The 24,351-nt window shown below is 39.0% G+C and overlaps 1 protein-coding gene across 15 annotated transcripts in view; it reads right to left on the bottom strand.

The window, feature by feature from the left end:
- Positions 1-24,351, bottom strand: part of FRY (FRY microtubule binding protein) — a 223,706-nt gene that overhangs the window by 130,954 nt on the left and 68,401 nt on the right. The window contains exons 1-2 of one of the 15 annotated variants that reach the window (XM_038127514.1): positions 2,921-3,160; positions 796-984 (exon numbers count right to left, since the gene is read on the bottom strand). The exons of 11 other annotated variants lie outside the window; for them this stretch is intronic. Coding sequence is in view for 2 of the 4 variants with exons in the window: in XM_038127440.1 (XP_037983368.1) it covers positions 2,921-2,981 (61 nt within the window). In the remaining 2 variants the exon portion in view is untranslated. Of the gene's footprint in view, positions 1-505; positions 530-795; positions 985-2,916; positions 3,161-24,351 lie in introns of those variants that run through there. 3 more of the 15 variants (XM_038127440.1, XM_038127524.1, XM_038127464.1) reach the window with 3 other exon arrangements.

The raw sequence follows: 24,351 nt of genomic DNA, 5'->3' as shown, positions 1-24,351 counted from the left end.
GAAAATAACCCCTCACTGACGAGGTACAGCATCACTCTTCAGCACAGCAGCAGCACTTCTTCCACTGCGGCAGATGTTTCCTGCTAGATTTGTTTCCTGCAGAGTTTCACTTGATTTTGAGGGCAAAAGCATTATCATACAATCTTCCTGGCATTATGACTCTTTGCAAAAAACAAAGTGCATAAAACTCTTACATTTATATTACACAAAACTTGTTCTAAAAATACGCTGTTGTTCTCAATAATAATCTACTTCAAAGTACTGAATAAAGTGCCACCAGAAAAGAGTGTAAGTGCTACTGCTCTTCTGTCATCACCCAGGCTCTCTTAAAACTTAAACCTGAAGACAGTGGGATGCAAAAGATCAGATGCAAATTTTTAGGGACTATCAAATACAATAGGCAATGGAAATCTCTCCACAAATAGCTTCAGGATGGAGTCAGACAACATTTTCACAATGAGGAATATATTTGCCAAACGTGCGGTTTTGACCGGCTCACATTTACCCATGAAATCAGCTCGATCTGCAAGTGCTCAGTCAGGAAAATTCTTTGGTGAGCAGCGTAACCAATTTTCTTCGGGATCTGCGTCCTCTGTGCCGCGCAAGCCCCGTCCTTGGCAGCGGCAGCAGCCGAGTGGCCCGCGCCGTTCCCGGGCGCGCTGCCGAGCGCTGTGCCCGGGCTGGGCGGGCGGGCCGCTCGCCAGCGCGGCCCCTGCCAAGCGCAACACTCCGCGCTGGGGCCAGGCAGCCGGCCCAGGCTGCCTCGCGGAGGAATCTAATCGAACACAAACTTGCCTTCTGTTCCTCGGCAATTCGGCTTCAAACCTGGCCACTAAGCTGAGAACACCGCGGGGATTCAAGGGAGGCAGGCAGGCGGTGTGTGAGAGCAGGCACGCTCCACATCCTGGCCAAACCTTAGCCAGGCTACCTGGGAGCTGCCACCCTCATCTTCCATCATCGGAGCACTCAGCCAGGATTCTGAGACTGGAATTTAAATCCACATAGCCATTGTTAGTAGGAAGCCTTTTAACAACGAGTCAGTCAGGTTTGTGACACAGGCAGATTTAATTTTTACCCAGACATCTAACCGAAAAATCACTTATTTGCTCACTGTAATAGAGGAATGCAATTATTTGTGAGATTTGCCAGTGCACCAAGAATTTTTACTCTAGTTCTTTTCAGAAATTCTTCTCACAGCCTTTCTCCTAATACATAAAATTCACATCCTGGGGGTTAACATCTATCATTGCTACAGCAATTACAGCAGTTAGAGAAATGACTGACATATGACATTGATTTAGTTCCAGTTCTTAAAAGACCATTTTGTAGCTATTAACTCCATTTAAGCATCTGTAGTGTGAAAGCTAACATTGCCAACACTCTGAGGGTCTGGGGTTGATCATGAGTTGGTCATGAACTATTTTATATAGGTTTGGCTTTCTGAGGCATCTTTTCAGCTTCATTATCTCCAGCATTTGCATATGCTTGATATTTGCATTGAAAAAATCTGGCCCAGTGACAAGACTATCACTGATATCTATACTGATAATGTATGAGCTTTAACAGAATATAGCTTTTATGCCTAGATCAAGAGCCCTAAAAAACTCACTTAAAAAAAGTTGCCTCTGAGACATAACATTGGAAATCAAGGATGCAAAATTTAAGAAGTAGCTGCATTACTGGTTGGTTCCTTTATGTTGACACATTATATTGTGAGCCTTAGAAGTAGCAGCAAAAATGCTGGGCTCAGTTTCGCCATCTACCCCAGTGAAACACTGCCCCATTAAATAAAATGCATAATTTTAACATGAGAAATCACCATCTATAGTTTGTGTGGGTTCATGCTGAAAATACATGGAGGGAGGTAGGCGGAAGGAAGGAGTTATACTCAATTCAAGATACTGATTTCCTTAACAAATTTAGTTTTTACTGCCTGATTTCAAAATAATAAATTTTACACAAAGAGAAGTACCAGAACAGACCACAGAAGCATTTAGTTTGAATGTCTACATATTGTAGGGTATTGGTCACCACACAAGCTAAACTCTTAACCTCGACAAAAGTAGCTCATTCCCCAGGAGAATGAATGGTGATGCACATGGAGGAGACCATGGTAACCCTGATGCCCGAAGACTCTGCAATAGCAGAGAATCTACAGATCAAGTTTAGGAAGTTGCATACATATTTAAAGTTCCTGTCCTATGAAAATCTGTAACAAAGTTTAACCATGCTAGATCAAATATAAAATGTCTGTACCATTTGGAGGTGTAATTCTGTCTGAAGCACCTTTTCTTGTTTCCAACAGTCTCTTATTTTTCTACAAAATGTGCAATAAGCTGTATTTCAAATTACATTCTTATCCTACAGAGTATCTTCATTTACCACAGGCTATAACCATATTATTTTCTCAATTTATTTATTTTTAAAAAATTAAAGACAAGGAATAAATATGGAAATATTAGTGAAATATCACACATGGTTGTCATCACGACCATATACTATTGCCACAGAAAGGCCTCCTGACATAGAATCACTGCTAGATTTTTCCATGTATTGATCATTTTCCTGATCAAAAAAACAGCTGAAAAAAGCACAGAGGTTTTAATGCAACAGTCAAAATCTGACACTGGGGATGAGTACCAAATGAAATTATCATAAGAGAGTCCCTGCTATGATCTGCACTATTTTTCTTAGAGCTGTAAGAGGAATCAAAACAACTGAACGATCATAATGCACAAGCCAAGAATCTGTGCTACATTGGATATAACTTCAGCCATCCAGCTACTGAACTGCAGTATCTTTAAGCAGAAAAGCAGAGGTTGCAATTTTTTAGTAAACTGTGTCAAATTTACACTTTAGCAACAATGAACAAACTAATAAGACAAACGCAAACATCAACTTGCAGTATTCTCATACCTACCGAGCCCCTTTATAAAGCCGATCACGCTGGATTTTCTCCAACATGCTACTGTAATATCCATGAGCCTGTGAATACCTGAAATGTTCCACTCCTTCAGTTAGAAAAGTTAGAATCCTTTTCTAACTAAAATACAAAAATAAATTAGTTGTTTCATAATCCTATTTCACACTTCCTCACTGCTTGTGAGGAAGACATTTCCTTCATTTTCTTGGTATTGTTTCTCAATAGAGAAATGGTGAAGACCTGGTGAAGACCTGCAATGTCTGAGCTAGAGCAGGCCTGCAGATCAGCTCAGCCTTTCCATAACCAAAGGGGTAATTTTTAGCTTCAGCATATGATGATGACCACTCACAGAGTGGCTGCACATCTATATTTATCCACAAGTACATACTATGCTGACAGATTAGTGAAACTACTTCAGGCACTCCAAGAACATGAGACAGGATAATGGAGTTCGACAAAAACAAACCACACATATCCAACACATGTATTATCATACAATCCAAGCTGAAAGCAGTTAGTACAGAAATGCAAAGCACAGCGACAACACAGGATGGGTTTTGTTTTGTAACTAAAGTATTTTGGCCAAAAGTACATTCAGTCTAAATTCCTTTCGATAAAGCCAACCCAGTATCTCTTCTTTTCCCATGCCAAGAATCAGTGAGAAACCACATATCCTTAAGAACAACTGTACATCTGCTGCAATAAGTCTTGAGAAAATTTTCTTTGTTTTAGAATGGCAATTACAGTGTTAAAAGAAAACACATTATTAAATAAAGCACAAAGAATTTAATTTACAAGGATATGGTCAATGTGCCACTAAAGGTTGCTTTTTCAGCCTTTGAAGGAGAACATTCCCAATTAATTCAAGCTTGATAGACAGAGATTAAAAAAAGGAAGCTTTTGCTGAAAGAAACAAACTAAAGGTCTAGCAGATCCATTTTTAACTTAGTGAAATAAATTGTAAGATTCCCAAGGAAAATATTATTCCTGCATTAGTGTAAGATGCACTAATAGCATGAATAGCACTATCTTAATGTAAGAATTATTTTAATAATTAATTTGCATGTGTTCAGTTCTGGGCCCCTCAGTTTAGGAAGGACGTTGAGATTCTTGAACACATCCAGAGGAGGACAACAAGGCTGGTGAGGGGCCTGGAACACAAGCCCTATGAGGAATGACTGAGAGAGCTGGGGTTGTTTAGCCTGGAAAAAGGAGACTGAGAGGTGACCTAATCACTCTACAGCTACCTGAAAGGTGGCTGTAGTCAGGTGAGGGTTGTGTCTGTTCTCCCAGACAACAACTGACAGAACGAGAGGACACAGTCTGAAGCTGCGCCAAGGGGAAATATAGGTTGAATGTTAAAAATAAATTCTTCACTCAAAGAGTGACTGGGCAATGGAATTGTCAGCCCAGGGAGGTACTGGAGTCACTGTCCCCAGACATGTTTAAAAAAGGATTGGACGTGGCATTTAGTGCTATTGGTTTAGTTGTTGAGGACGTGTTAGGTCATAGGTTGGACTAGATGATCTTAAAGGTATTTTCCAACTTAGTTCATTTTGTGATCCTGTGAAATCTCAGTAAACATGTATTCTAAAACTCCAGACTCTAAAGACTGTCTAAAACTGTTCAGACAACTATTGGAGAAGACAATCAGTCATTTTGTGCAGCTGTCTTGACACAAGAACATGACATAAAACTATCCCAACTCATCCTGACTTTCAAAAGCCTATTTAATCCAAATACAGGATTCTTCAGGAAGAGCTTCTTTGGTTGACCAATTAGATAGATGGTCTGCAATGCAACAAAGATAAAACTTAAACAATTACATGCAAAACAAAAGTCTGGAAATCCTTATGCCAGAGGAAATACTATCTTGTCTAGAAGATAAAACAGAGAAGAGACAGTAGGGTCAGTGGGGAAAATACACCAGAAGTTCAAGATTCTGGAGCAAAACATTCATTTGGAAAACAAGTCTAAAGGGAATAGATTTGGGAGGATATCCAATAAAATGTTCAGATGACCTCAGCTCTCCAAAATGGGTATCTTCAGATACTTGATTATTCTGAAACTATAAGGGAAAAAAAGCTAAGGGAGAAAAGGCTAATTTATATATTTCAGATTCCTTAATTTCTTTAAAGAGACATGCCTCAGGAGATTAATTTGTGTAAATAAGCATGGGGAAGAGAAAGGAAGAAGATACCTTCCATGATAAAGGCACTCCAGGACTTGGTTACAAATTTATCCAAGATAAGACCAATATTTTGAATTATTTCTGTCTGAGTACTTAGTGAAAAAATGTTGTTGCCAGGTTTAGATATACTTATTCCATTCCACTCTTTTCACAGTACTTGTGGAGCTACAAAAGACAATTCCAAATCCTGTAGACTTGATTGGGCAATTCTTGTCCAAACTTCCTATTCCTTTCACCGTAATAGGAGAATTTCATGTGAACTCAAGGAACAGCAAGGACAGAAAACAGGAGACAAATTATTTAGTACATTCACTAAGAGGTGGCAGAATTGCCAATAACGTGTGAGCTTTGGCCAACACAACTACTCTACCCAAGGAAAAGGAGGCTTGAACATTTTGTGTCTCTGTGTGTGTGTGTGTGTGTATGTGCACATACCTTCCATTCTTGAATTTATTTTCAGTATCTTATAAAAAACAAGTCTAAAACAGACCATGTGGTATTCTCAGTGAGATTGAAGATTTTGGGACACAAGGCTAATTTCTTGTTACAAACTCACCCTTAATCCAAGGGTGGGCAATGATTTGCAGAACAGAGCCTACAATCAGATTTAAAAATCAGACTCAATCAGATCCAATCCTCTGCAGGATAGAAACAAAACTTGGAAATAAATACATAGTCACTCAGTAGGCCTTATGGATGCTAAAACAGCACTTGAGGGGAATGCTCTTCTCTGCACATCTACAAAGAGTCCATATATTCATTCCACTCAGAGATGCTTATGAAGCAGCCACTGTCTCTGATGGACCCCACTAGGAAATAATCAGTTTAATATCTTTGCCCTAACTCAGGGAAACATTAGAACAGCCCTTGCATGACTGTAACATATGGACAGGTCTTATTTGAGAATGATGTGGTGAAATGCCTGTTAACTTTGATGCCGAAGGTTCTTGTTTAACCTAGAACCCTGGAAAGAATAAAACTGTTTGTTTGGCTTTATTAGCCAAACTAGCAATCTTCTGGCCCTCACATCCCAGCTGATGGCAGAAAAGTGTTAAGCTTTGTAATCCTCAGAGGAGTACTGCAATTCTCTGCAAGAGAGTGGTAATTGATGTGAGAGCCTGTAGGGAAAAGCAGTGAGTGGAACACATTTTCTCCCCTTGCATATGCAGAGGATTCAAGAATGATGACTGCCAAAGCAAATAAACAAACAGGAAATCCTGTCATATGTGTCCATCGGCTTTTTAAAGGCCTTTTCACTGACTTGGCTAAGCATCCTGTAAGATAGAGACTTTCCCTCTCTCTCCTAACAGGCAGGTCAGGGGTTGAGCAGCATAACAGTGTTCCCTAGGTTCTTATCTCAGCTCCTTGCAAGACATGTGAGCGAGGCAGGAAAGCAATTCTCCTTCCCTCTCATTCTCTTTGCTCACTTCCCTATTTTTCTGCTCCTTTTTTCTCTAAATCATTATTTTCTTGTTTACATATACCACTGTGCTGAAGATATGTGGGAATATATGCATGTACCCTAAAGATTTTTAACTGCACCAATTCTAGAAACTGCTTGGTTTATTATGAGATTGAAGACTGAAAGTGCTAAAGGACATGGAAAATCTTGTGGAAAATCTACAATTTTCACATTTGAGAGTTTTATTTCGGGGTGACTTCTCACTAAAGGAAATATCTTTGTTGCTTCTGATGTGATCCAAATCAAACCAAAATACTTCTCAGTTTCTGTGTTTTATATGGTAATGACATGCTGCAACTTTGAAGGCTGACTTGAGATTAACAATATACTTTCAAAAGATTTCAAAAACTTAGTTATCTTTTCTACATAGCTTCACAAGTTGTTTTTTTTTTACCTTTTCCAGTTATTCCAAAAGAAAAAACTCCAAAAAAGGGTGAAAAGATATTCTCAGAGAAGTAATTGTTGGGTTTTCTTCTAAAAAAATTAAAACAGAGACAAGGTTTATTCTGAAACTACACCAGCATTTCTTTGCGCTCAAATAGAGCTTAAAAAGAATTTGATTTTCAATAAAGACATTCATACTCTTTTTTTACACTTTTTTCAGGTACTAGGGCAAAAAGGCTAAGCTCCACTTTGGTTTTGTTGGATCAGAAAATAGCTTCCTATAAGATTTTTAGACAGACATTTTGTTGCATTTGCTTTCCTTTTCAGAGACAGGGAGATGAACATATTCCTGTAATTTTGTGGTTGATGGGTGTTAGCAGAAGAATTATTTTTAGGGAATTTGGAAAAGGGCCGAGGAAGTACAAGGCTAAAAGAGTCCAAAAGAGAAGGAATTTTTACTTCCAGAAGAGCGACTGACTAGCAAGCAGGGAGTATGTGACCTACATCTTCCTTCCCTAATGTGCTGATTTTGGTCGGGGTAGAGTTAATTTTCTCCACAGTAGTTGGCATGGAGCCCTGTTATGGATTTGTGCTGGAAACAGCGCTGATAACCCAGGGATTTTTCAGTGACTTCTAGCAGGGCTTACACAGAGCCAAAGGGCTTCACTGCTTCTCAGCCCACCAGCGAGTGGGCTGGGGGTGCACATGGAGCTGGGAGGGGACACAGCGGGGACAGCTGACCCCAGCTGACCAACAGGATATCCCAGACCTCGTGGTGTCATGCTCAGCATATAAAGCTCGAGGAAGAAGGGTCATTCAGAGTTATATTCCCAAGCTACTGTAAGCTGTAATGGAGACCCAGCTTTCCTGGGGATGGCTGAACACCTGCCTGCACACACGAGTGAGCAAGCGGCCTTGCGGTGCTTAGTTGCCAGCTGGGTTTAAACCATGACATCTATACATTTTCTCTTTGGGACAATATACTTCTTCTTTTCTACCTAAATGTTCTGCAGCGGAATTTTTGAACACATATTTAAACTGTTTATTTTTTACCAGAGAGAGACATTAAATGCCTGCACATCTCAGTCCTATTCCAATTTCAACAGCTACCTCAGATGTCAGAACTGGAACCATCCCTGAATTTTTGTTGTCTGTTTGTTCACACTTGCTCTTCCAAACTACTGACATGTTGGATTATGCTGTTAAAAACTCCTTTCACTGGAATGGAAACAGCATATCTCTTATGGATGATGTGTCTTCTGTTCAATGTACACATGTGTATGAAAACCTGAGTGTGCTGTGATGCACTTGCACAAACAAGCAGTACTTTATTACCAATGCATAAAAAGAAACAGCTTGTAGTTCTCCTGACATAACACAGTTCAACCAACTAAGAGTTGGTTTCGTGGAACTTTGTTTATTTCATGCCATATTATAGATGTCATGTCTAGTTATGTTTCAAAGTGTGATTCTACAAAGGAAAATCTTTAAAACTGTACTTGCTTTCTTGCATCTTTTGGTGCACTTGATCTACTATATGGGTGCCTTTTAGGGAAAGTTATAAATTTAGCCACCTACCAACCAAATATCAAACGTAATATAGCCATCCAGGCTCTGGGTAAATTGAGACCGACATTTCTAGGTGATCCATCAAATCCTTCTTAGATTCTTATCTTAAGACAGAATAAATCACTTTCTAGAGGTGCCTATTACTCATTCAGTGATTACTGAAAGAGAACTGACAACAAAGATACCCAAAGTTATTAGTAACGACTCTCACTCTTAAATCTGTAGGCTCTTCAAGAACACCTTGTATGGATGAAACTGCACTGTGGTGCATTTTAGCTGCTGCTGGCTCAAATTCTCACCCTTGCTCGTGTGGGTGGAAAATGGCACAACATCAGCACTAAACCAAGCCACAAGCTGCATCTGTGGACTGGCAAGTGAAACTATCACAAACCAAGAGGACTTTCACAAAATTTTGTGAAGCGTTCTGTGATGACACCACAGGAGGGATTTCTCTGAATAAAGACTAACATGAGAGAGACATCAATTTATGTTTCCCTCTACAGTGGAACACACAAAGTAGCATCTATACAAAGAAAAATGAAAGAAAAAAATTTTGCAGCCAAAATCTGGATTAATATTTATTATCAACCCCCTACTCTATGTCTGATTGAATCCCTAATGTCAATACTGACAGCAGCAGCACACTCATAACATTGTCTATCTTCCATATTCAATGCTATCTGGCCTCTTTGCTTACAGACATCTTTTATGAGCCACAGACCATTATGATGCTATTGTATCTAATAACCCTTTATTACATTACATTAACAATTCTTTGAAAGTGGGTTCATTTTGCTTCTCAGCCACAAACCTAAATGCAAATGCAAATGTTTGCTGCTTTGGTAGACTGCGGCTCTGGGATATAAATATTTTTTGTGGTGACTGAAATACAAGATAATGTATTTTACCATCCACATGAGCTCAGTGAAGGTTTCTGAAAATTTGGCTCAAGTGCAGCTGCCCACAGAGAAACTTTCACTTGAACAGATAAGTGGAGTGCATGGAATTTAGCTGCTGTCCAAGGGACCTTCTGCATGACCAGTCAGTTGCAAATACCTAATACAACATGGGACAGAACATTGCTCTTATGCTGGTCAGTGGGCCATGACAGAAAACTCCTTCCATACACTGAAATGTCTAAATGTTTTGGAATACCAGAAATATGTTACTAAATTTGGATAGGAATAGGCACCTATAAAGACGAACTCTGTGTAATTTAATTATGAAAATAAAGAAAGAATCCTAGGGTTCACATTGGATTTTTCAAATAAACAGCTTAAACCCTGCAAAAACAGAGCAATTCATCAAAAAACCCAAAGAGCCTAATCTAATCTGAAATAATAAAAATATGCTTTTTATAGTATATTCAAAGGGAAGTTCAGTATTCTTGAGGGCTGGGACAAAACTAATGTTGTATCAGATTTTCTCAAGTGTCAGCAAGGGCAATCCAGGCAACCACAGCAGAGCTGGCCTGATACTCATGGCTGTATTTGATTAATAAAGCTGCAAACTATGATAATACAATGCCATAATCATAGGTCCATGGAAAGTAAATTTTATTAAATTAACCACATCTTTTTATGAGATTATAAATTTGGTTAGCAAGACTGAAAGTGTAGGCTTACATTTCTGCTTGGCAATTGGATTGGTATTTTACCAAACTGTAAAATCGACATTCACAACCAATAAAGATTAAAAGATGGGTAACATCTATGAATTAAGGAAGAATCATACTGTAATGAATGTACTTCTAGTGGAGGTACAGAGACCAGTTCTTGGTTCTGTACTATTTATCCTTACTGGTAATGACATGAAAGAAAATCTTTTCTATAAAGTTTACAGGCAAAACACCAATTAAGGGTGACAGAAAAAATAGCAAAAAAAGGCCCTTCTACTCTGTTTGAATAGCATTTGAAACTATAATATAAGCAAGTAATACATGAGATACTAATCCTAACCTATGGAGGATTGCATAGCCAGAAACCAGGCCACACAGACAGAAGGCAGCTTTCTCTTCCTGGGAAACACTGATGATGAAAAAAGGCCTGAGACCAGGATGACTAATGTGTTGGAAACAGGCTGCTATTCTTGTGACCTGAAGAGCTATGGAGAGCCTTTTCAAGTAGTATGAAAAAAGCAAAAGCAGGAAAGCCCTACTGCTTCATTGTCAGTGGCTCTGCAGCCACTGCTGGATGCTCAGTCCTGTTCTGGTGTCTGCAGCTTGAGAAAAGATACTGGTGAACTAGGGAACATTCGGGAAAGGCAAAAAATAACTCACGATTGCAAAAGCTGCCTTGAAGTTTAGTTTAGTTTGACCATGAAAAAGTTATACCATCATATCTAATGGCAGAAATTTGCGATTATTGTTCCTACAATGGCACCTACTTGCAAAAGGTATTCTGTGGAACCTCTTACCCCCAAACACCTTTTTTAGACAGCACAGGCACTCAGGCACATCCAAAGTTATTACAATAAACATGTCTGAAGCAGCTTACCTGTACCCCTGTATTTCTTCACTGGTTATCAGGAAAACCAGCCATGATTGTGTAAAATGTAAAATATAAACACTAAGGATGCCCAAAAGTTAGGTGAGATGATTCCCATGCCCATTAAGCATGAATATCAGGAATACAAATTTGCTAAGAGACAGATTTTTGTTCAGAAACATCTAATGTCTAGAATTTTCTAGAAGACAAATGCATTAAAGAAGTTAAACACAAAGGAAGGAAAATTAACTGTCAGAATGCTATTAAGTCTGGTGTTGATTATTCCACTACTGGGAATTTTAAATTAAGATTTTTTTTTTTAAGATGTGCTCTGTCTCAAACAGAAATTAATTCAGAGAAGCCATAAAGCCTGTTCTATGTGCAGCACAGATTGGATGACACAGTGTTTTTTCTGGTTGTATAATTTATGACTTGTTGAATATATTAGTAGAAAACATAGTTCTGAGAACAATCTCTCATTGGTAAAGTGAGGATACAGATGTTCTAAGAAGGATTCGTCTTTCTCTAATCATGATAATACCAAGAAGCAGAAGTCTGAATTCCCATCAGTACTTGACTTCTCTTTGTACATCCAGGTACAAATAGAAATCATATAATCAGAGTATCAAAGTTGTGGCTCCTAAAGGGGCAGGAGAGCTCAGAAGAAAAACTCGTATTTCTAGCACTAAGCTAACAGGCCTGAACTGCTCTGTTAGAAACCTCTGATTCTCACTGCAGAAAGACATTAAAACCAGAAGAATACTGACCTAAAGATGCACAAATGGTTTTGTTAATAGGTATGTAATCAGAGAGCTCAAAGTGAAGAGTGTAGGCAATTTTGCCAACACTATTCCATGACCTGTGATCTTACCATAAATTCCATTAGTTACAAGCATCAGATGTTGTTATGGGACATCGCTTCACATCAAAAACAATGACAAGCTATATTAGCATAATGGGTTATTATTCCCAGATCCATGTGATCAGTACTCCATGGCAACCCAATGATAATGAATGCCTTTGTCAGGAAGAAAGCATGTACAAAACTATACAAAGCATGAACCTCAGGCACCTGAAATGGTACAGAAGGCTGGTAACATACTAAGAATTTAAACACCAGCATTGACACTTTCTGTATATGCAAAGGAGTTTTCCCCATGTTGTCAGCCAATCATTGCCTTTGTGGGGACATGGCATTTCCAGGACACTTTTGCTCAGGGCTTACCAATTAGGAAGTTGAATGCTTAAAACCAGCCTGTGGAATAGAAATCATAAAAAATTAACAAAAGTATAAATCACTTGAATAAATCTGGGTAAAATTTGCTGGTAAATTTACTGGGTAAAGCATCATCTCAGAACAGGATCCACAACAGCCAACACTGCCTTAGATACATCCCCACAGAGACCTCACATTGTTGGGCCACTTCAAATGTTCAAAGCAGAACAGAGAAACAGCTCCTCTCCTTTTCAGTTTGGCTGTAATTGCTTTTTATGTAACAGCTTAATGGCTAAAAAAATCACCCAGAATGTGACAGTTTGGGGTTAAATGCTTAATTAAAATTCAAGGTTTTGAAATACCATCTTCAACCTTTAAAAAAACTTCATCTGGAATAACTAATACAGTAATTTTAAAATTAAGTTTGTGGTGGTTTTGTTTTGTTTTATTGAAATCAATCTAGTTCCAATTCCACTGATGTAAAAAATTAAGTACTCTCTAGTTTTACAAGAAAACCCTTAGGACAATATTCAGCTTTCTGAAAATGTTTAAATTATGAATGCAGATACTTATTAGATTTTCAGGACACCATGCCAGTACTTCTACAGTTTACAGTTTACAGAAAATCATAGCTATCATTTGAATCCAAAATGCATATGATTGCATGATTCAAAACAGAAAAAAGAAATTGAAAAAGATTGCCATTGAGCACACTGATCACTTGTGTTTAATGACATCTAATGTTCACTGGTCACTTGTGTTTAGGAAGTTTAATGACTGAAGATCGTTTCTGTATTAATTAGAAAGACACAATTTGTTATTTATATTTACACACACACACATACATGTAACAGTAATGTAGAGATTTGAACCTTCTAGCCAAATGTTTTGAACTCTGCTCATTACAAAGCAGGTAAACATATCCAACCCAATAAATGTAAACAATATCAACTTGAAAGGTCTTTTCTGGATTTAGTATTTTAAAAATGAAATTTTTTTAACAAAAAGTCATGCCCCAAGGATATTGTCATAATACAAATGGAATTTTTTAAATGCATGACATCTCTGTCAGGCTTTAGGGAAGTTTACCAATTAGGTTGAAATTTGTTAAGTGTGCTACCTGTGCAAGAGGTTCTGAAAATTATACACCTCTTTGTACTTAATTGAGAAAAATGCTCGAAGAAAGTCAGTGGTAGCAAGTTTGAAAAAGCTTGCTCATTACCTTGCAGGGATAGATTCCTTTATGCAACTAGGAAATTACTGCCAAAATTAGTAACAGACTATATGGTGATCTAGAAATAATGGTATTAATATTAGGCAGCTAGTCCTTCTAAGTATCTATTAATATCAAAGCACACGATAAATTTAAATAAATATCTAACTTGCCAGCAGTGTGACGCTTCCATTTTACTCCTTAAAGGACTACTGCTTGTTCTCAAATAGATAAAAAAATCCTTACTCATAAAGGCCATTCTCAGAGCTCCACTGTAGCAGTAAGTCACCTGGAATTCCCACTTTGGGCAAAACAGAACTGGGAATTAGCCCAGGAGCAGCTATGCATATACATGGACCTTCTGTCACTGCAGCTGAAGTGAGAAATCCTGTTTCTTCCCTTTCAGTGAAGAGCTGGCCTTTACACTGCAGTTTAAGGATGTAGCCAGTCTTGTTTTTCCACGTTTTAAAATCAAAGTTTATCTTAAAAGACATTTGCAGATTTACATGGTAAAGAAGTTTCCAGATTTTTACTCTAAATAATCCCTTATTTCACTTGATTATTTTTTTCTCTTTCTCATTACTAATACTTAGATACTTCAATGTGTATACATACACTTAAATGTCACAACATGCTATTTATCTTCTTTCCAGTCCCTGATGAGATAAAGCTGAGAGTCCATCCCTGCAGCACACAACTGCTTAGCTCAATCTAATGTAATAACTAACCATCCACAAGGATACTTTTAATCTACAGTGCCTCATGCCAGTTTTTAACACATTGTTATAAAACTACTATGCTTGAATGTATGCTGAGTGACACTCAAATACTCCCTAATGCCCAAACACATGGTTTGTTTCTTCATTCAGCTGAGAACTGTCAAAAATGCCCAGATCTGTCTGACACCCTCCCCTGGGAGATGCTACCACAGACTAGTTTTTATTATCAGGTTAGACATTACCTCCTGTGTCAGAGAAGTCCATTAGGAAGTTACCTGCTACTGTATTACAAGTAATAATAAATAGAATAATAAGCTGAGAGGACTTTTCTTGGTACATCTGCGTGCTTTCCACTGTGCTGCATTACCTCATTGGACCCAGGCTTCCAGAAGTGAGGTAATATAGAGGATGTATGATTAATGTGATGCCAAATGAACCAACTGTTGACCCAGTTACCTTAACAGCATGCACAAGGCACTTGCTGTTCTCCTCACCTGATAACATTTAACACTTTATGTCCACTCAAGCACTGAGGCAAAGGATGGCACACCTATGATGGAAGGATGTACTATAAAACAAGGAAGTAGGATGGAAATCAGGTCTCCTGCACTGCATTCTGCTCTTAATAGGGGATTTCTCTGTCTCTCACCTCCTCCATCTCCCCAGCTGCTTTCTTCTTACTCCATCTCTACAATCTGGTGTCTCCTCATGGCTGTGCCTTCCCCATTTCAGGCTCCCTATTAAAGATCCGGACTTCCATGCGCTGTTCCCATCTCAACATTGCTCATCTCACCCTTCCAGCCCTCTTAACCCATTCCATGCCTCCTCCCACCCCTACCCCTTCACCCACCCCTCTCCAGCATCCCCTTGGTTCCATCTCATACCAGGCACTCTCAATTTCCACTCCTACCATCTAGGAAGTATCAGTTCCTCTACTTCTGCTTCCTTCCCCATGATTCCCCTGCCTCTTCTCCTTTCGTTCCCACAGGCTCTTTGCTGGGCTTTTATTGCAGATTCACCCCCTTGTGCCCTCACTTTCTTTGTGCAGTCACTGTACAGAGGCAGCTGGCTGTAAGGTCTCTGTCCCTCACCCATTCCCAACAAGATAATTTTTAACATGTACAAACAATAGGGTTTATTTTGCATTTTCTCATTATTAGAGAAGGTAGAACCATTTCAACAGAAAATTCTAAAATTCACCTTCAGGGACATTAAGTTTAGAAGTGCCCAAACTGCAGAGCTCAGGAAAAGAGGGGATTTACATTAAAAAAGTAGGCAGAGCAATATACACACAATCATTAATTTTGTTTAATTTAAAAAATAATATTACAACCTCTTTATGTTAGCAATTTTTAAAAGTTCATTAAAACAATAATTCAATTTATTTCAGTCATTTCAGTTGCTATGGAGGTCTGCAGTTCCCTGTAACACTCACTTCTACCTGTCCTATCCCTTACTGCTTGAATACATGACAGAAAAACGAATACAATCAATCAACATTTTTAACTTCACATTCCCTTTGAAAATATTTTTCATTTTCTATGACGTATTTTTTAAAGATTTACCAAGGACACGCTGAGACTTTGCTTAATTTACTACAAACCCTGATGACTTCTGTATTGCAAAAAGTGAAACATTTCAACTTCTGATTCCCAGAGAATCAGAAATTCTCTTGATCAAACTCTCATCCCAGTAAAGAATACATACACTGTTCTGTCCCATTTTCCTGCCTATGAACAGTAGAACAAAAATCAAAATAACCACCTAGCTTTGGTTCAGATGGCACACAGATAAGGATGGGATGAGCTTATTTGTTTCAAACACCTGCCTTCATAGAAAAAGAAATACATCTAAGTAATTTTCTCCTCATTTAAGAAATCAGTAGCAACAAATATGCATGCTGTGGAATTTTAAAACAATCCAATGACATTTCCATATGAAAATTACTACTTACTGTCAATTAAAAATCTCATTACATATATTAACTGGCTGAGTCACGATTTACATGTCACTTGGCTACCAAAAATGTGAAGGAAAAAAGGTTCTCCAAGTACAAAAATAGAAGTCAGGACTTCATTTCCAGATCTAACACAGGACACGTTTCTCAGTTAATTTCTCTGTTTTGATTTGCCCAGGAATAGCAATAGAGCAATCCTTCATATTCAGGTAATAATGCTGGAAGAATTCAAATGTGTAAAGCTTCCAGATGGGAAGGACTGTATGAACATTATTATAATGAAGACCATTGCAAACAAGTTATTTGCAGTGGTTTCTCTGCACTTTCCCTGAATTAATGAATGTCAATTTGCATCTGGTGAATGTAGTTTAAAATAGGCAAGAATGAGTTTTGTGTGCAATCCTCTCAGAGGTGTGACTGAAGCTGGTTTCACAGCTGGGGTATTTAAGAAGAGTGTTAGAGCAAGGATTTCCCTACATCTAAGAAGGCAGGAGGCTCATGCAGCCATTTTTCAACATCTGAGATTCTCTCTTCACTATCAAACAGCCTTAATTTGCAAATTCATAGAAAGTTAGGTATCTTTAAGAATTATACCCTGCTCTGAATTGCTCTGAATTTGGTTAAACTGTCCAAAAAGGCAGGCAGGCAGACAGACTGAATAACTTTTGCTTCCACAGGAAAGCTATCTAAAACAATTCCAGTTACAAGGGAATGACTACTTTCAGCACTTGGTATCTCAGTAATGTGCAAAGAATAAACTGATTATGAAAACACACAACAATGCATTGCTGTAAATATATGCAGAAACCCACTGTGCAAACTTCTCAAGGTAGAATTTCAACAAGAACTCTGTCCAGGTAACCTTCTGACTAAAAAAACAAATTACTGCATGCATTTAAAGGCATTCATAAATAATAATCAGAAATGCAGTAAGAAAGATAATTCTGTATATTGTATTCAACAAAACTTGTTCGAAGAAAACAGTATCAAAACAAACCAATTTAGAAGTGGACATCCTTTGAAGTTTAATTCACTCCACATAAAAGTTGAGACTCTTCAAAGTTACAGAGAGAGAGGAGATAGCCTGAGATTTGGAAAAATGTTAGCATAATGACTACCCAATTATGGGAGAATTCCTTAGAACCAGTAACTTTGTCAGACTTCTGTGCTGAGCCACATACTAGTTAAGAATTCAAGGGAATATAAATTAGTCTCCCAAAGTCAAGCTTTTCAAAATAAAACTAAAACCATCTGCAACTCCATGATTATAAATGTAATCAAAATCTGATGCATTCTGTTGATTACCTCTTCTGTGATACTAATCCATCTAACGTCTTCACATTTTGGCCATACACAAACTGTGATTTCTCACCCCCTCACTGACTAGTGAAAAACCACAGAAGTCTCTTAACTTGTATGCATTAGCACTACATGTGATGACTACAAATTTCTGAAAGAATAGAAAGTATCCAGAATAAAGATTGTATAGCATATCTCCCAAAAGGGCCTCCCTTTTTTTTAAAAATGTGTGAAACTTCTCTCCTAAGGCTCCAATCACCTAATTGAGCTCTTTATCAGCAATGTATTCCCCTAGAGAAACACGGTAGTGTCACTATAGTGATCCAACAGTATTTACAAAACAGCACTCAGATTTCTCCTCAAACCAGTGTCCTGAAAAAAGCCCAAAAATCTCTCTTCTGAGACACGACAAAGATGCATCTCTCAGGCACCTCTAATACCAGTTGTATCAGTGATCTTATATTAGGCACAAACATCAATATTTTGGGGAGTGTCTCTATATTTGTGATCTCTCTTTCACACAGATAAGGAAGCAAGTGGATTCAGCAACTAAGTGCTGAACTACTACAAACTACTGCTACTTGGCTGAGAGCAAACTAGGAAGTCAGTGTTTCTCAGATGTGTTTCATTCAGTGGCTTGTTTTAGCAAGCTCTGCTGTCTGCTGTGAAAAGAAAAACTCTGCCATCCCTCGGTTTTGAATGTGACTATAATTGGCAGCATATAGAAGACCATAATTATGTAAGGAATTGCCAGGCTTCTCAGTAGCTCCTGCAAAGAAGAGAGTCTGGGCTTCTGAACTCTGAACTTGAACAAATTCCATGTTTCCCCCTTTGAGATGTGCCATATCAAGGGGAACTTCAGAACCTGGCAGACAGAGGCCAGAGAGATGATCTTGCTGAAGAAAGAGGCAGAAGTGTCACTCAGTACTTCAGTCCACTATCACTTAATTCCCTGCCTCATTCAGCAATGGATCCACATTGCCCTTGTTCAGCCTTTTACCACTAAGGAAGCAAGAGTAACTCTCCTTCTTGGCTTTGATATTCCTCGCAAAGCCCACCTCCAGTTGCGTTTTGAATTTCCAAGCACAGTCCCTGCATGCCCAGGCAATGTCTATACACTCCTTCTTTGCAGCCAAATCATATTTCCGCCTCAGATATATCATCTTTTTCACAGTGGAGCTCATCCAAGAGGTCCCTGATAAGCCAAGCCAGTCACCTCATACTCCTGCTTGTTTCCTTAAGCATGGGGATTGCATTCTTGTTCTTGGAAGATGTTGACCTCAAAGACCTGTCAGCTTTCCTAGGTTTCTTTGCCTTTTAGAGCTGTCCTCCATGAGATCCCCAGTTTCTGAAATCTCAAAAACTGAAATCTACTCTCCTTAAGTCCAGGGTCTGTACACAGCCACCCTTTCCCCACTCTTCTCAGGATTTGGAGCTCCAGTCAGATCTTCCATGTTAACGAGTAACAGACCCAGTTGCACTTCACCCATCTGGTCTATTGCAATTCAAGAAGTTACTTCCAACACTTTCAAGAAATTTTGACTGCTTGCAACCTACTATTTCACACTTGCAGCAGACATCAGGAAGTTCAAGTCTCTCATGTGAACCAACATCAACAATTCATGAACTTCCTCAAGTTGTTCAAAGTTGTTTCTACACTTCCTCACCCTGATCAATGCCCTGCAACATATTCCCACCATCACCCTGTAACACTTGAAGTCATTTGCTCTAATCCTGACCCACAAACTCTCCAGCACACTGTCACACATCCATCCCATACAAGAGCCCCAGATTTGTAAGAAGTTCCTTCACAAAGACAGCAACTTCCACTCCTTATTTCCGTGTAGGTCCTCCCTAAAGAGCTTCTAAGCATCCATCCATCACAGCATGCCAACAATGTGAGCTGTTAACACACAGCTTGCTGCTGCTGTGACACTGTAACTTGTGACTGCATGTAGCACTTGACTTCTTCCTTAGTGTTTTCCAGAATGCATGTAATTTGTATACATGCAATTAAGGTATGCATACAATATATAAAAGGCTGTCTCTCCATCCTGTTCTACAGTTTAATATGTTTGTCTTATTGCCTTTGCCCTACATCCTTTGCTTTCCCCCCCTGTTCACTGGCACCTAACTGAACTGTGGGTCATAATCCCCCCTCCACTGGCAGCCCTAGTTTCCAGCTGTCAGCAGGATGATGTTTTGTCTTGCTTTGTCATACCATTGAACACCTTTCTATTAGCATTCTTAAAAATATAAGCCATTCAAGAACTTAAAATATTTGCTGACAGAACTACTGACAAGTTTGATTATGTTTAGTATTCCTTTTAGCTAGTGCAATAGACAAAGGATTCAGAAGAAAGAATGTTTGAGGAGAAGCGATTTTCTTTCCATGGACAATTGATTCTAATCTAGATTAGGTAACTGTAGTGACTGAAAAATTACCGACTTACAAATAACCCAACTACTCATATCTGTGAAATTATTCTGCACTCCAAATTTATCATGGAAACAATGGCAACAACTTCACTGCTGATGCTCTGAAAAGAGAGGGATGTGAAAGTGAGGCTTGTCTCCTTCCTGGAGAAGGAACTATTATTTAGAAGCAGACATAGGTACAGGAGTCATCATTAAAGTAAATTTGATTTACCATACAGTTCCACCAGCCTAATAGCAGGAATCAGCCAAAACTGCCTCTCCCACCCCAAGTAGTGTACCCTCATCCCCTTTCTCATGCTGACACCAGCATCTACACCATTTAAAAAAGTTTAGCTTTCAGGATATTAACTCTATGGGTAATTAGGGTGGCAGAGAAGGGGTAGAAGCATGGCAACAGGAGTAAGACACTGGGATGAGACTGTCCCTCCTAGTCACAGCTACTGCAATGCACTATGTGCCATTTATGGTTTCAACACCCACAGGAATTCAGTCTCTAGGGCTACCAACTCACAGCAAGTGTCTGTAGTTTCTGACTGTTTAGAAACTTAGGAATGAAAACAGAAAATAAAGTTGGACAAGCACGTGCCACTGTAATTCTGTAGGTGTAGAGCCTGCTTCCTACTGCCCCCAAGTCAATACACAGAAAAGAGTTAAACTATTAATGCAATGAGTGTATCAAAAGTGGAGAAAATAGAAAAGGATTGCTAAGTAGAAATTTAATATAGCATATTAATAAAATAACTTATATTATCCAGCGTTAAATTTTAAACACTATTGTACATTTTATACTCCTAAGGTATCCTGTTTATCACTTTCCTTATACCTACATATACTCCCTTTTTCATAATTATAGTTTTTATATTTATATAGACATATAAAAATAAAAGCTACCACAGCTTATTCAACAGTATGCTATACACATAGAGGAAACATAAGAATTGTTCATTTTTTCCCTGATCCTTTTGAATAATAACTAGCAATACTAGAAAAAAACAAGCTGCTGGTATTTTGATAACATCAAGGATATCACATATTAATCACTCACAGTGAATACATACAGTATAACAGAATAGTTTTGTTTTCACCACAAGTAAAATAATTAGAACCTTCATGGAATATCTACCAGTAACTAACAAAGCCTAGTTTCCAGATCATCTTATATTTTGGTGTTCTGAAGTTTTACCACAAAAACTTATGTACTATATTGCAGTCAAAGCATTTGTAGATTTTTTACTGCAGTAATTCAAACTTTTTAATGAAAGGAAACTCATTCTACAAATCAACTGAATCTTGCAATAAAGTGTTTATGATTTTCTCATCCTTTTTTCCCCTTCAAGTATGGTAGAATTGCTTCTGGAATGTCCACAACAGAGTAGCAATCATCAAAATAAACAAAAAAAAAAATCATTTTTAGAGAGTTCTCGTGTTTCCAAAGTAATAAAACTTTCACTTTCCATTACTTCTGAGAAGAACCATGTCAAAATGCAAGTTCTATAATGGGTACCACCAGAACACAACCAGCCTAAACACTGTGGTTTACTACTTTTCCCTTCAGATCAGACCAAACACAAAGAAAGTTCCTGGGAGATAACAGTCAACATTATCAAGCAAGACACTTTACTGCTGACAGTCACAGACTACTTAGAGCTGAAGAATACACTATGCACCCTCCCTTCAGGCTCAGTGGACCAAGCAATCAATCCCCTTCAGGTAGCACAACAGCTGACATTAATTCTACATGAATTAATGTCATCCCTTGTCCCAGGCAGACTCAGATGCTAAGACAGGAGCCGATACTAAAGCTTTGGTGCCCAGGGCTCCGCAGAGGCAGTGGCTGTGCAAGGGCCAGCACTCTGCAGGTGTATTGGAGCTGGACCTCAGGAGCCAGCAGGACACACGGGTCCCAGTTTCTCGGTCTGCTCACCACAGCCACTGGCCCAGTCCCTTCCCAGCTGCTTCAGGCAGGAACTGATCCTCTCCATGCAGGATGAGCTTGCAGCACATCAGCTTCTGAAATCAGGTTATTTGGGCCTGCAAGAGTACGGATGCCAGAGCAAGAGAGCAGGGAAGGAAGGCTAGGTTCTCCTTGTTCAGTGAATGTATTTGCCTAAGTAGGCAGTAGGAAACAGGAAGGAGCCTCTTCCCTCAATTGGTATCTTGCTATAAATCTCTAAGCCTGATAGTATCGTGTGCTCAGAGTATTCAGCCTTAAACAGGCTGTGTTTGACTGTAGAAAAGGGAGCCCTACAAAACAGCTGTTATCACCCTTATGCACAATAAAATCTTACTAGAAGATCAAACAAATGCATCACACACTTGGACATAACAGAGACTTTCAGCTAAGAAAGTGCCTGTGGCCTTCCCTTCTCTCTTGTTCATCGACACAGGACTTCATGAACATTCTCTGTAAAAAGGCCGAGTTTTATTGCCTTATATATTACATTCATTTAATGAAAAGTTCTTCACTAATTTCTTTTCCTGACATGGTAGAAACATATCTTCAAGAGAAGGACAGAACATGGCTGACCACATGGAAGCTGGCAACTCCCAGGCTTCACGTCAGCCACTGGGAAGTCTCTGCCGCTTGATGCTCTTTTCACCACAGAACTTGTTTTGATGTGTTCAGCTCGGTATGTGACCAGCCAGCTGTGCGGGAGCCAGAGATCCTGCTGGGAGTGCTGTGGGATGTGAGCTGATGGGGGTGTCTGGGTGGTCCCAGGCCTGGGCTGTCCGTGATGTTACCACCCCTTGTAAAGAAGAAGCAGCTTTTGACAGCTGCCACAGGGACTGGGCACACAGGGGCGCAGAGAAAGAGCAGAGAGTGCAGTAGGAGGACTGAGCAGCGAGCTTTGTACAGCACAGAGGGGAAGAGGATGATGGCATGAGGATTTTGATGTGGATGTTGGCTACTGTGGAAGAAGGCAAAGAAGTCTGGCCATGGAAAAGAGACCTGAAGTCCTGATACTAGAAAAGTCCTTAAGCTGAGTCTGCATTAAACACAAGGCTGCAGAAAACCCCCCTTCTATTCAAAGGTAGATAAACAAGCATTGCAATCCTTAAAATCAGGCCCTGCAGATAACTCTGTTCTATGAGAAGTGCCAAATATAATATTCCCTATGCAGAATATGCAATTTCATTTCATTACACAGAAAGAAACCTTAAAACCTAACTCTAGTAACTGTGAGACAAAGAAATGCAGCTTCTACAAACCCACACAGGAGCTAACTTGTGAGAGCACGAGTGAGCCATCTACCTGTGCCATTTAGATTCTTCTACAGAATCCTTTCATCCAATAAACTTAATTGCCGATCAGATCTAGGAACTGCAAAAGGTAGAATTTATTATAGACTTTCCTGCAGTTTATAATGATGGTACTTTAGGTTCTTATGGCTAGATTTCAAAATTTCTATTCAGATTTTTTTTAAACTATGAATTTGAAAAAGACATTTGGAAATTAAATTCAGAATAAATCTGTATTATTCATTCAAAAAAGTAAAGAAAAAATCTTAGAAAAGATCAGGCTTCAAATTCTTAACATTTTGTATTAATGTATTATGCCTTGAATAAATTACAAATGTTTATTTATAAAAATGCATTTTGCAATATTTCCACAACAAATCTGAGGAAAAGACTCTTAATTGTTCTAGTTTTGGTAAGGCCTGTTTTATTCTTGTCAGCTTATTGACCTCAGTGGGCCAAGTAAGAACCACTCATCTTGTGCAGGCATAACTATTTTAGCAGTACTTTAAAAAAGAAGTAATGCAAATGATTAATGCAGTTGTTGACTAATGCAGCACTGATGAAAAACACTCAAATATTTAAGAAAATATAAGAACACATGAGATGGGTAAAAAGGCCCCTTAGATTCTTATTTTCCAACCAGAATCCCCGTTCTGATTCCATCTCCAACACAATACAGGAATATTTTCCAGACAGCATTACGTGCACAGTATCTTATGGACACACGCAGAGCAAAAGTCTGTCTTGGGAATTGCACAAAGGAGTATTTTGAGATCTCTCAGTTTGATGGGATCGTTCGAAAGCCAGACTGTGACTCGGCTTTTTTTATCCCCCAGGAAGAAGGGCGCAGGCTCTCTGAGAATACCCCACAGACTGTATCACTCTGGGTCATCCTGACTGCAACAGTTAAAGTGCACTGACCCCATGGTCCATAAATTACCTGCCTCCTCAGCTGGATGATGAACATGCAAATGCAAGCAGCATGCTTGGTGAGCACCTCAGTGAGTGCTGTGGGACACTGAACTGAAATCCTGGCTGGCATGTCAAGAACCCTAGTTTGTTAAACTCCTTAGATAGCAAATACAGGGGGAAATGTCGTTCCAAGTAGAATAACTGAGTATATTTCACGGCATGGGCAACAGACATGGATGGCAATCTGCTAGAAAATGCTAATGTTCTGTGCAAGCCAAAACACAAATCAATGGGAAGACCTGGTTTTGGTGGGACTAGAAAGCCTGGGAAGGATCAATGCT

Source organism: Motacilla alba, chromosome 1, assembly GCF_015832195.1.
Source record: "Motacilla alba alba isolate MOTALB_02 chromosome 1, Motacilla_alba_V1.0_pri, whole genome shotgun sequence".
Classification (NCBI taxonomy): domain Eukaryota; kingdom Metazoa; phylum Chordata; class Aves; order Passeriformes; family Motacillidae; genus Motacilla; species Motacilla alba.
This window is presented reverse-complemented; position numbering and strand designations above follow the sequence as displayed.